The following is a 13416-nucleotide window of genomic DNA, read 5'->3' on the forward strand; positions in this document are numbered from 1 at the left end:
CGACTTTATTGCATTACAAAAGGGGGAGAGATCAAAGACCTCAGTGTCTGATAATGAAGACTGAAGGCCAAGACAATCGCACAGACCCAACAGCCTGAGAATATTACTGCTGTATATGAATCCATGTATAATTGGAAAAAAAAAACAAAAAAAAAACATTGATATCTAAGAAGAGTGTGGCTGAATCTTGAGTATCTGTTCTATACACAGTGGAACGAAGCTGATTTGTCAGTTTGCCAAGGTCACAGCAGAAGATGCTCTTCTTTACATTCATAACAGAGAAAAATTTGGAGCTCTGGGTGGAAAAGTAATGCTGTGGGTCACAGGTCCGAGGCCCAGAAGACAAGAGTCATTTTTAACAAATGCAAAATGATGTGTAGACTGCTATAAGATAAATCACAAGGCTATACAGTACATGATTGAATTTGTATCTATTGTGAAAGGGCACATGTAAGGTGTCATTATCACATTATATATTAGGTTGGCCTATATAAAAATGCAGCTAAAAGATTTGCATTATGTAAAGTCTTTGGCCTTGTTTTTTAATAAGCACAGGAGAATATAGATATGAATATTATTGATGCCACTGATGCCTCTTCTACATCCACAGCTGTTCAGTCTAATTTAGAGCACACTGCCACAATGGAGAGATCACAGGCTTAATATGAGGGGCGCATAAATAAAGATTATTAGGTTAATTAATTATTTTGCATTTATTATTCTTTTATACCTCCACATAATTACTGTGGGCTGCTATAATTGAATTTGAACTTGTGCCAGAGTGGGATAATTTGTTTTCAGGTTACCAAATGGTGACAATGTTGCCGGGTGTAGAGGAAATGACATGAAGTGTGAGTGCGGCATAATTCATCTGTGCTCAGACGCTGACACCAAACCCACAGAGAGGAAATTAATTCAGTTTCCCTCCTGCCACATGGGCAAACAACATTACACACACAAATAAATAATAACAGAGAATCAAAGATGCTCCTGCACACATCAGATCGGGTGCATTCATCACCACACGTATCAAACGTAATAACAACAATGTGGAATGTGGAACACCCTCCTTATCTGATCGTCATTGTGTGTGTGTAGATAACATGCGTGCCTGTGTGTTTGTCTGTCTGTTCATGCATGTGCATGTTTATTGTATGAGTGTCTGTCTGAGAGAAAGAAAGAAGGGGGAATTCTATGCATATAATGTGCATTATATACTGCATGAATTTCTTTCCATTTTGTAAAATCCTTGGGCTTTGTAGATAATTTGAAATGTGAAAACTCATCATAATTAAATTTTTGGTTGTTGTTGCGTAATATAGGATTATGCATTGCGCGAGAGTGAACATTTTCAAAGGGAACACTGCGAATGCAAATGCAATCACGATTGCCACTTACCTTCCAGCCGAGCCTCTGTTTTGCTGGTGGAGTTACTTTCATCTATAGCTCTCTGATTCAAACCCATGGGATTACAGAACTCATCCCAGCCCATAATGTACTATACACGTCTGGCATTTTCGAGAAAAGAAGTAACCTTTCAGATTGTTTGAACTGGATCAAAAATAAAAAGTTTTTTGTTTTATTTGTGGCACGGCATATGACAACATTCCCCTTTAAAATTTGGTTTTAAAGGGATAGGGGATAGTTCGCCCAAAAATTAAAATTATCCCATGATCCACCCTCAAGCCATCCTAGGTGATGTGAGGTGTATATCTTATTTCAGACGAACACAATTGGAGATATATTTAAATATCCTTAGACCTCCAAGGTTTATAATGGTTGTGAATGGGGAGCAGTGTTTTGAAGCCAAAAATAATGCATCCATCCATGAAAAAAGTAATCCATACGACTCCAGTGGTTTAATAAAGGCCTTCTGAAGCGAAGCAATGCGTTTTTGTAAGAAAAATATCCATATTTAAAACTTTATTCAAATAACTAGCTTCTGGCGGACAACCATACGCAGAATGCGCAAGTCGACTTGTGCCAAATGAGACCGGTGATTTGTTTTGCTCTATCCTCTGCGCCTCCGCGTTCGTCATTACATTGTGTGTCAGGTCAAAGGATACTCTTCCACCACAAATCGACTTGCGCATTCTGCGTATGGTCGTCCACTGGAAGCTAGTTATTTGAATTTATAGTTTTAAATATGGATGTTTTTCTTACAAAAACGCATCGCTTTATTAACCCCCTGGAGTCGTATTGATTACTTTTTTTATAGATGGCTATATATATTATCCCCCCACACCTAGGATGGCTTGAGGGTGAGTAAATCATGGGATAATTTTCATTTTTGGGTGAACTATCCCTTTAATGCACAAAACTCTAAATTAATTCCCAGTCATCAAACTTCATTTGTTTTTGTCATTGCACTGTATCAAATTATGAATGTTGTAAACCATATATCAAAGTCTAATGCAATAGCTTCAATGTGAGAAATTAAAATGAAACTTTTAAAACATTCAGATTACTGTTCTGATTCTCTCCAGTGTACATCTGTAGCCCCTGGTGGTCATAATTGAGAATGCTAGCCGGATGCTTCAACAAAACATGTTTGATTTGGTTACAGGAACAAATGACAGGTCTTTCACTTCCGCTCTCTTTCCGATTGCCCCACAGTCACCTTGCATTTATTAAGAACTACACTACTAATGTACACTACTTTTTTTCATAAAGCATTGCTTACCCATAAAAAGATCATGAGAACAGCTGAGCAGAAAGCTACTTATTCACATGCAAATAATATGCCTTTATTCTGTTCAAAGACCTTCTGACCCTTTTGAATTCTGATGAATTGCACTGAAAGAAAGTGCATATGGGTTGTTTTACTTAACTGTTTATATATATATATATATATATATATATATATATATATATATATATGAAAAAAAAAGTAGATGACCCCCAAAAAATTATGTTTTATATCATTGTTCTAATTCATAATCAGTTTTTGTTTAATTAATCTACTTGCTTCAGATCAAAGTGCAGTTTCGTGTTCCTGTTCAAGCCTCGAACTGGGCAGAGGATTTTTAGTTCCCAGCATGCATATTTAATGTGTTTTTGAGCAAGATGAGAAAAGGAGGAGACTTGTTAGTGTTTAATGTCCTGTTATGTTGGATTTCTACAAGAGATTCTGTGATGTAGATTTTTGGACTGCTTAGGATGGGGATGAGCTAATAGAAATGAAGATCATCATGAATGCTGCTTTAAACAAAGAGAACATATTTAATAGAACTGTAGAGTCATGACGTCAATTTGTAGGCCAACTCAAAAGGCTAATTCACCATGAGTTCCCTCGGGAATCTCCTTTAGAATAGCGGTTTTCTGATATAAATAAAAAACAGGCAAACACGAAAGTCTCTTCAGGTAAAGGTTTCTCTGTTTTACTAATCACAATTCATTGGCCTTAAAATGCAAATTCTTTAAATTATGAGATTATAGTGTTTAATATAGTGGCTAAATGTTGTCCATCAATGTAATGAACATCCATGCAGCTAATGTACGCCGGGGTTTTCTTTCTGGGGCTGATAGGGGAGTGGCGATGGGTGTTCGGGGAGTGGTCGCAATGAGCCCCACTCTCTCCCATACTCCTCCATCACAGCTTGATGTTGGCTGAAGTAAACAGAAGACCATTGGTTGTTCAGAGTCCCTCAAGCGCTGTAATGAATATGTAAACACCGCTTCCCAAGTTTCTTGGACTAACGGTGCCATCGGACAGTATTATCCATGTGTCTGGAGGGCTTAATTTCTTTTAATTAGCCAAGCTTTGAGAGGTTAAAGTGTGTTCAGATCTCCCAACTGACCGGCAGCGCTTAATTTGAAACGCAAAGTGTGGATTGATGGAGGCGTCTTTGAAACACTGAGAGCGGGAACAACATTGTGTTTAAATCCAGCAACTGAGTGTATCTGTGAATGTGTATCTGAGTGGAGAACATTGTAGCGGAGTTGCTGTTTGCCGGCTTTCTTTGTGTTGCTCTTCTCCAAGCATGCTTGAACCTCGCAGCGCTGGAGCAGTTTGAACATCGCCAAACCTTCCTCAACATCCCAAAACTATGGCCAGCGACCACTGCTTATAGAAGAGGATTACTAAAACTCCCTAAAACACCCTTTTACCCTTTTCTCTGTCCCCCTGAGCTGCAATAAACCCGCGTTGTTCACCGCGTCCCTCTCATTCATCGCGCCTGGATTGTTGAAGGACAAGTAAAAAATTGCGCCCTTTTCATAGAGCAGCGCTTCGCCGAGAGGAAACATGGATGTATTTTATCCGTCTGCCGGAGGGAATTCTATTCCTGGAGATCCACAGAATCTGGATTTTTCCCACTGCCTGGGATACTACAACTACAACAAGGTGGGAGACGCTGTTTAAACCCCTGAGCTGGTGTTTCCAAACTAGGAGCGCAAAGTTGATTCTCTGTTTGGTTCAGTAGATTTTAAATGGCGAGCGGTATAGTCCTTTCTGCGACTACATACTTATTTTTAACCAATTTAAGTTAGATATGGTAACTCTGGAGAGGTTTATTGAAAGGGTCGTGTTGTTTTCAGTGATTTTACTTCGTAAAGCACCATTCAGAGCAGGTGGAAGAGCTACAGCCAAACACGCTCACTTGTGGCAAGCCAATTTAACATTTATTCTTTAAGATTAAACAGTATCTGTTTTTATATAACTAGTACTTCTTTTTAAATAACAAGTAGTTCAATAGTGACTTACGACTAATAGTATCTCAGTTTTACTAGTAACTATTCTGTTCACTAGATAATGATACTTTGCCACTCGATATAAAGAGGAACTATTCTATTGCTTCTAGCAACAGAATGCAAATTTATGTCTGTCTGTGTTGTTATTGTTACTGGTACCTATTCCAGTACCATTCCAGTATCATACCAGTACTTATGTAATGGATACTACTTATCTATGAAATGCTTGTAAAATATCGTATCTTCCTAGTTACAATAGCTTTTTTTATGTCGTATATGACTCATCAGAAGACCTACTTTATAGCTGAAATAAAATCTTACTAGCAAAAATTAGGTTGAATTTTAATGTCCATTCAGTCTCTACTAGGAAAACTGGTGATTAATAGCAAAGGGAGGATAGTAAAGTAGCATATAATGAATAGCTCTATATATGAATAGCTCTAGTGAAACTGACAGAGATATTAGTCATTATTAGTTTACTTGCCTAGTAATTTAAAAATGACAACACAAAAATAGTTTTAAGGAATAAATGTTAAATGGCTTGCCATATTCCCCATTCTTTCTGTTTTTCAGTTTCTGAGTCCTCTGTTATTTCCTTAAACAGTTTTGAGTAAGCCAATGTTAAACATTTTAGAGAGATTTGGCACAAGTGACAACCCCACTTTGTGCTTGTCACATCCTTTTTGACTGTAAGTTAGTTCCAAAGTCTCACAGGTCTATAGATTTAGTAATGACTCTAATAAAGCAGAGTGATACATGCCTTCAGCAGTTAAATAAGACTTTCAGACAAAAGGCTGTCAGTGTTACAGGACAATGCATGAATTGTGCTGCCTTACAGACTCTGCTTGATATGACAGGAATGTTTTTATTTGCTCCTGGGGGAACAGTTCTGTGATTACAGGATTTTAGCCCTCCTAACAAATGTTGTTGTTTAGTAATTCACAGAACTATAAAATCATATTTCATAGTTTTTTTTTTTTGTTTGTTTTTTTGACGGGCATGTGTTCTCTGTGTTAGAGGAGCTTGAGTTTGTTTATACAGCTTTACCATCAGAGACTACATTATTTTGACTACATTATTTTGACCCTATGATAAATAGTGTCAGAATTGTCAGTTAAGTCAAAGTGATACAGTAATAGATTGCAAATCTGCTTTATTGTTAAAAAAAAAAAAAAAAAAAAAAAGTTTCGCTGCCATTCCCTGTTCCAACTCATTTGAATTATGTGTTGTTAACATATACAAGGGCTGGTGAACTCCAGAGAGCCACAGTCCTGCAGAGTTCAGCTCCAACCCTGAAAAAACTCACCTGCCTGTAGCTTCCTAGTAACCCTTCAGACCTTGATTAGCTTGTTCAGGTGTGTTTGATTAGGGTTGCAGGACTGTGCCTCTTCAGCGCCGACGTTCGCCACCCCTGACATATACCATAGTTTGCATATAAAAAGTTTGTTTTGTTTTGATCGTTGAGTCTTAGAAGCTGAGTTGCCTGCACTTCTACATTATTTATCACCTGCCAACACAGTTATATGAAGACTGATAAATCTAAAGCATTAGTGAAGTTTTAACTGCCAGCCTTAACATAACTTAATGCTGTTTTAATTAGCTTATATGAAGTACAGTGTTGATAATGTCACTGCAAATACCATGGCTCAGAATGTACTCTATAAAGCATTAGAACCATATTTACTACAGTATTAACCATCAGTGGCAGTGTCCAGTCATTTTTAAGGACTGTCAGAGGTGCTCAGATTGTGTTTTGAGAGCAGAGTTTTCCATGGATATGCAATGCACAAACATTATTTGGAGCACTATGAGAAGTAATATCTCTATCTCTTATGATATTTTATGATTTTGTTTTTGTTGTGACAACATATAGTTTTGATTTTGATTGTCATTTTAAATGCATTAGGTTAGTCATCCCACACTTAGGCTCCTGTTCTTACTTGTATTCCTTTTGCAAAAGTCCTGGTAGATTCAGTCTGATTTTAATGAAGTCCACAGCACACTAACATTGATTTCAGGCATCACATCTTTCTTTATATCTACAGTAAAAACAAAATGACTGACATAAACTTAATTTGGTACTGAAAGCCAGAAACCTTGTAAGGATGAGATGGAAAAAAGTGGCAGATGGGAGAAATAAAAGGAGCAGGACACTGTAATTATCTCTGCTCTGAATGTTCATAATGCAGGTTCAGGTGTATTGAGATAAAAAAAGGACAGTTTGAAACGTTGAAACCAAAATCATAGGCTTTAAAAAGTTCAACGATCACAACTGATTTGCAAACAGTCAAAATATAAGAGGTGTGTCCCATTGACAGATCTAATAAATGTATAATTTTAGTACAGTAACCGATCCGGTTCTGTGGATGTTCTAAAATTGAACTTTAGGGTAACCAGTTAAAGGTCTGTATCCTTGAGGCAGCTATAAGGGGTCTTGATTTGTGTCTGCAGCCACACTGTATGCAGTGGATTCTGGGTAATGAGTGTGGTTTGTGCAGGAGCATTGGGTTTATGAAGCGAACACATGTGGTAGCAGTCAGTGAAATTTACTAGAAAAGTGTTCCTGATGGCTTAAATAAACCAGTGCTTACATTTGCCGAATGCAATGTGATTTTATTTTTGGCTTTTATTTTTGTAGTTTAGAGATTTGTGGAATTTTGAATGACACATTTAAATTATGTTTCTGTTTCTGTTCTGTGTTTGGTCTAGTTTTGGTTTGTATCGATCAACAGTACTTAAATATCAAACACAGATCTGTCACACTGAACTGAGCCCATGTGCTCGCTTTATATTTTTGTGAGTTTGTGGTGGTATTTACATAATGTCAGGTAAGAGTAATTTGCATCCTAGGTCAATAGTAGTATTTACTCTGATCATTTACAGATGGAGCTTTTTTATTATGCAAAGGCATTAAATTTAACTGATAATTATGACTGAAAACATTCAAGGTTGTTGCTAAGGAGATAGTTTAATGATTACATGGATAATGAGACTTCACATTTTGGCAGGGAATGTCCATCTTTCGTTTGGTGGTTGTCAGCATTCCTAACCCTATTCACTCTCTCTCTTTCTCTCTATCCCTCTTTCTCTCTCTCTCTCTCTCTCTCTCTCTCTCTCTCTCTCTCTCTCTCTCTCTCTCTCTCTCTCTCTCTCTCTCTCTCTCATGAAAGGCATCATTCAGTTATGCAAGAGATGGATGATTCTCTTTGTCCTGTTGTCCTGGAAATGTTTGTGTGTGTATGCATTTTGAACTTGATATAAACAGATCGCTTTAGAACTGCTGCAAAGTTTTGCACACTAATTCACTCGTTGTTTAAATGTAAAAGGCTCAATGTATGTTGTGCAAATTATACAACAAAACAAAACAAAACCATAAAAGGTTCATATAGTCAACACTGAGGTTTTTTATTATACAAACTCCCTGCAGGGAATGACAAGTTGTGTGGGTTTAGTTAGACTGTTTATAGAACAAATCAGAGATTGTTTTGACATACTAAGTTATTGCAATTTCAAATGACATTTACTTTCCTTTGATAGCCAACTATCAGTGTTTACACAATTATCTGTCATAACAGTCAGATGTCAGTATATCATTTCTTCACAAATGTTGCTCAGAAATGCACACATTTCTTTAAAAAAATAAGTGGACAATATATTTATTGAAAGAGAAAGTCTGGGTAAAGACAGTACAGGAAGGAAGTCTCGTTAAATACAAATTTGTAGGGGCCGAAACTGTTATTATAAGGAAATACTGATGGTGGGTGACTTAAAAAAATTGTATATTCTGTGAAATATTGCTTTAATTTGCTTTTCTTAAACTATTTATCTTATGTTACATTTTGAGTAATACTCTTAATAAAGACAGAGTTGAATGAAGGAAATAACCTTTACGTAAACTATTTTTAGGAGCTGGCACTGATCTGATTGTGAAGTGCGCACATGAAATGAGTAGATACAACCTCGTATAGCAAACTGCACAGACTTTGAAGGATGTAAGTGCTGTTTCATGATCCTGTGCTGAAGACAAAGGCTAGAGGAAATAAAGTGACAGCAATTGAAGATAGCAAATGACAGTGTTGTCTGTATTCAAATGCATGAACTCACTTGTTTACACCCATATAGACTCTCGTCCCTCAGGTATATAGCTTTTCAATTCAGGCCTAGTGTTGATCCATACAGCGGGGGTTAAATTACTCCCCAAACGTGTTCTTACATTCAGATCTGTGTACAGTGATACAATGAATGTACACAGTAGGTGTCATTACACACATGGACAGGAAGCAGCATAGATCTGATTCATGAGTTTTAATCAATGTAACGTAATCCCTCTTTGTAGAGGAAGTGGATACGTGTGTTAGTAGAGATTCTTGGGCAGATTTTTTTCTGAATGGTTTCTGGATAATTTTTGTCAAATGTTGCTTAGTGTCAGAAGACGATTTTGGGAAAAAAAACTGAAGTCTTATAATTTGTTAAAAGGTCACAAGTGAAGATAGTTTGGCTCTATGTTTTTGTCCATGCAATGAAAGTCAATGGGGCCCAAAAAGAAAAAAATCAAAACAAAAACTAAAACAAATCAAAACACTGATTTAAAAAAAAAAAAATCTTCTTTTGTGTTCTGCAGAAGAAAGGAAGTCATAGGTTTGGATTGACATGATGATGAGTAAATGATGATGACAGAATTTTCATTTTTGGGTGAACTATCCCTTTAACTGCCTGATCGACAGCGGAAGAAAATAGCAACTGTTAGCTGATATGTGAACGCTGTAAATGATATAGGGTTTCACTTGCAATCTCCATTCAAGCAACATAGCATTTTGAGAGCGGGAGCACATGTAAGTGTGCAGTGTGTCTGAAATGTTTCTCATTTCTTTTGCCAGGAATACTGATGTAGTTATTGAAATTGGAAAGCTTTCATCAGGATATGTTTTCACCACTATTATATCCTAAAATGGCAAACAGATGCAAAGATTGTCATTTGGAGTTGTGGCAGGGTATACATAATCTGCTACTGAGTGTTCAGATCTTGTACTGACACTCAACAAAATGATGGGCCAATCACATTGTGTTTACATTAATTTGCGTACAGAAGTACTGTAAAGTACCAGAAGTCATTTGATGGTACTAGTTGCATACGACCGTGTTGTAAAACCTACATAGTGCATCTCATTCTGTGCATGGGAAGTGTTATCATTCAGTGTAAATAGCAATGTAATTCACTTGAGTCCTCCACAGCTAACCATGAACAATGGCCATCTCGGATACATCAGTGATTGATGAAAGAAAGGTAACCATGCCAGTACAAGCCCCAGGCTCAAGAGCTCATTTCCACTAACCCCTATCAGCAGACTCTTTAATAGTGGCTATGATTGATTTAGTAGCTGGCTGATATGATGTTGTGTGCCTGGGCAAATATGTAAATTTGTAGCTGACACACACCATTAGCCAGACTGGATCACACTCTGTAAATCATGTCTTTAATCCAGAGGTGGGGGACTCGAGTTACATGACTTGACTTGAGTCTGACTTGAGTCACACGTTTAAGGACTTGCTTGACAAAATAAGAAAATGTCTTGACTTTGACTTGATAACCAAGAGACTCAACTTGAGCTGCATGACACAACAATGACTTTAGAACAACTAATTAAATTATTATTTCATAATTAAAATCACCATTTCATTTTTTTTTTTTGATAATTTCTTATTTCTATATTCAAAATTTTATAATTAAAACATTAATCTCATAACATTATTTATGCAGTTGTATTTGCAGTGTAAATGCATTCATGCCACCGCTAAGATGACGCATACATAGAACAAGGTTAGAAAAAAAAATGCCTCTGGAAATCAATTTAAAGGGGTAAATATCAGGCCTTAATAGGAAAGTTGGAGTTAAGTTGCGATGAAACTGAAAACTGGTGTGTTTTTTGTTTTTCAATATTTTGACGTACATCTGAGTGAAATGGACAATCAAAAAAGAAAAAAATGTAGGGCGGGGACTTAGTTCTATTCATCGTTGATTGGATAAAGGCAGATCTGAATACGAGCTTGCAGTCAATTACAAAAAGGGTTAAAAAAAGGTTTATGTGGATAAATTGATTGGAGAAATCCTGTATACATCACTTGAGATAAGTCTGTTGTTTCACCAGAAGATCAAGTTATTATATTTTTTTTTTTAATTTTATATATATAATTTGTCACTGCCCTGTAGGTGATATTTCATTGGAGTTATATAAGCAAAGTTAAATATGACATTTACTATAAAACTGATATATTTATGCATATTTATCTTCTTTTTTTTTTACCTAGGCGTATTTGCGTTTATTTGAACATTAATTTACTTTTTTAAATCATATATTTAATTATTTACTTTTATTATCATGGAAAATGATGCACAAACTGTGAATCGTCCAATATTTTGTGAGCAAAGATGGAGTTGTTGATCAAGAAAAATGTCATGTTGCAATATTGAGCCAGTGGATATCACACAAGCACTGTGCAAACTTTGTGCTAGAGTTATGTCGGGGAGGAAGTCTCAAACCCCAGTCAATTATTTACTATAGAAAGTGAAAGTAAAAATTGACCAAGCTTGTGGCATCTGATGCTGCATTAACGGCACATTATCTCAGAGATGAATCTACTTCAACATAATATTATGTTGATAACGGTATATAACTGTCTTAAGTTATTTTCTTAATATTTCTCTTGTGGCCCATACGTTATTGAAAAAATGAGAAGAGAAGTATTTTGTTGTAAACAAATTGTTTTTGAAAGTTGGTGTTTGAAATAAAGCTGCTCTTAATTTTAATTGATGACTGATTATTGCAGTGTTCAGATCTACTATAGACTGTTATTATATCATTTTAATTATATAATTCATTGTATAATAGACGATAGACCTAAATGTTTTTAAAACATTTTCACTGAGGAGTAAGCTAATCTATCTAATCTTGTATTATTCTAATCTGGTATTATGATGCGCTAAGAAATCATGGCAGTTCAAATGAACTGTAATATTTATTTAATAATAATAGTAGCCTAAAAATAATATAGTTTATTATTATTATTATTATTATTATTATTATTATTATTAGTTTAATGCATCCATTGGAATTGCCATATTTGACAATATCTCTGGCTATCATCGATATATACAATATCATCGTCTATCGGCACAACCCTAAATCCATTACATGCTGTTTCCTGTAAATGCTCTTCATCTCATTTCCTCCAATATTACCTTTGTGCCTTATCTGGGTGTTGTTCTGCTTTAACTGATGGAGTAAACTTCTGTTTTTGCTGTAAGTGAGAGATGTTTGTGAATGTGTTTGATGAAAGAGTAAAATAATAAATGAAACCCGAGGCAATGCAATCCTGTATTTCTACATGTGTGTGTAACTGTGTGTGTTTTTTTTATTGGGAGAGAGAAGGAAGGTGAGACAAAGAAAAAGAAAGGCATCATTGATCCTGAGCTGCTGAAAACTGTCACCAAATCTTCCCCTGAGATTGTGTTGAACAAAGGTTTGATGGCTCCTCTTCAAGACAGGAATGTGCCCCATGCTAAGGGCACAGCACATCTGACAACACATTGTGCCGATGCCAGTCAGCTATGTGGAGAGGGTTTAGCATGTCCTCTTTCTTTTGTTAGGATCCCAGCTGAAATTCTGATTCTCATCCTTTTCCAAAACACTTCTCAAATCTTATTTTAACAAAACAAAGGGTGCCAATCTGGAATGCTGATCACTCAGAAGATATTCCAGTTATGACAATGGCTTCCGAAAAGAGAGAAGGGAAACTTTTCCATGCATTGTTTTAGTTTGATGGGGTCACCAAACATCTCTGTCATGATGAGTGAGGCAAGTCTTAGAAAGTGTTGCTACATTTTTTACCACTTCTTTTGGGGTTGTATGTGTGCAGAGAATATTTAATGGTCACATAGCAATGTATTATTTATACAGAGATCTTGACTAACAGCTTTGTATATTGCATGTTTATGCGTGTACTTTTCGTATGTGTGCAATTGTTTTTCAAAAGGAGTTAAGTCACGATGAAATGGAAGTAGCGGCAGTTCTTTTCTTCTGTATTGTGAAGTATATATAAGTGAAACAGACTATCAAAAAAGAAAAAAGTATAGGGCAGGGACTCTTTTCATCAGATGTTGATTAGATGAGGTAGTTCTGAATGTGAGCTTGCAGGTGATTGTAAAAAGGTTTAAAGTGGTTAACAAAGGTTTAAGTGGACAAAATGAGTGCAGGTCTGGTATACATCACCAGAGAGAAGACTGTCGTTTCACCGAAAGCTCAAGTTAGGTAATTTTAATGAAAATTACAAGGTCAAAAAAATATGCATGGGTGAATCATTCATAATAAAATCAATAACCTGCTTTTAGAAAAAAAGAAATGAATGAATTTTCTAGGGCTGCCCTCGACTAATGATTTTTCTGGTCGACTAGTAGTCGTTCATTTTAAGCGATTAGTTGACTAATCGCACGTTCATTAATAAATCATATAAATTATGATAAAGAGCCTTTAATGCCTACATAGCATAATCAGCGCTCAAGCGCATGCATAAAGCTTGCCACGGCGCACGGGCAGAAGTAATGATTATGAATGTGTCGGGGAAAAACAGCAAGGAGACTGTTTTAACATTTTAGTAATTAAGGGTTAGTTCACCCAAAAATGAAAATTATGTCATTAATTACTCACCCTCATGTCGTTCCACACCCGT

The 13416-nt window shown here is 36.1% G+C and overlaps 1 protein-coding gene across 1 annotated transcript in view; it reads left to right on the forward strand.

The window, feature by feature from the left end:
- Positions 1-3505: 3505 nt before the first annotated feature.
- Positions 3506-13416, forward strand: part of tox3 (TOX high mobility group box family member 3) — a 53413-nt gene continuing 43502 nt past the window's right edge. The window contains exon 1 of the mRNA XM_051900993.1: positions 3506-4345. Coding sequence (XP_051756953.1) covers positions 4247-4345 — 99 coding nt within the window. The 5' untranslated portion in view covers positions 3506-4246. The remainder of the gene's footprint in view (positions 4346-13416) is intronic.

Source organism: Ctenopharyngodon idella, chromosome 7 (assembly GCF_019924925.1).
Source record: "Ctenopharyngodon idella isolate HZGC_01 chromosome 7, HZGC01, whole genome shotgun sequence".
NCBI classification, from domain to species: Eukaryota; Metazoa; Chordata; class Actinopteri; order Cypriniformes; family Xenocyprididae; genus Ctenopharyngodon; species Ctenopharyngodon idella.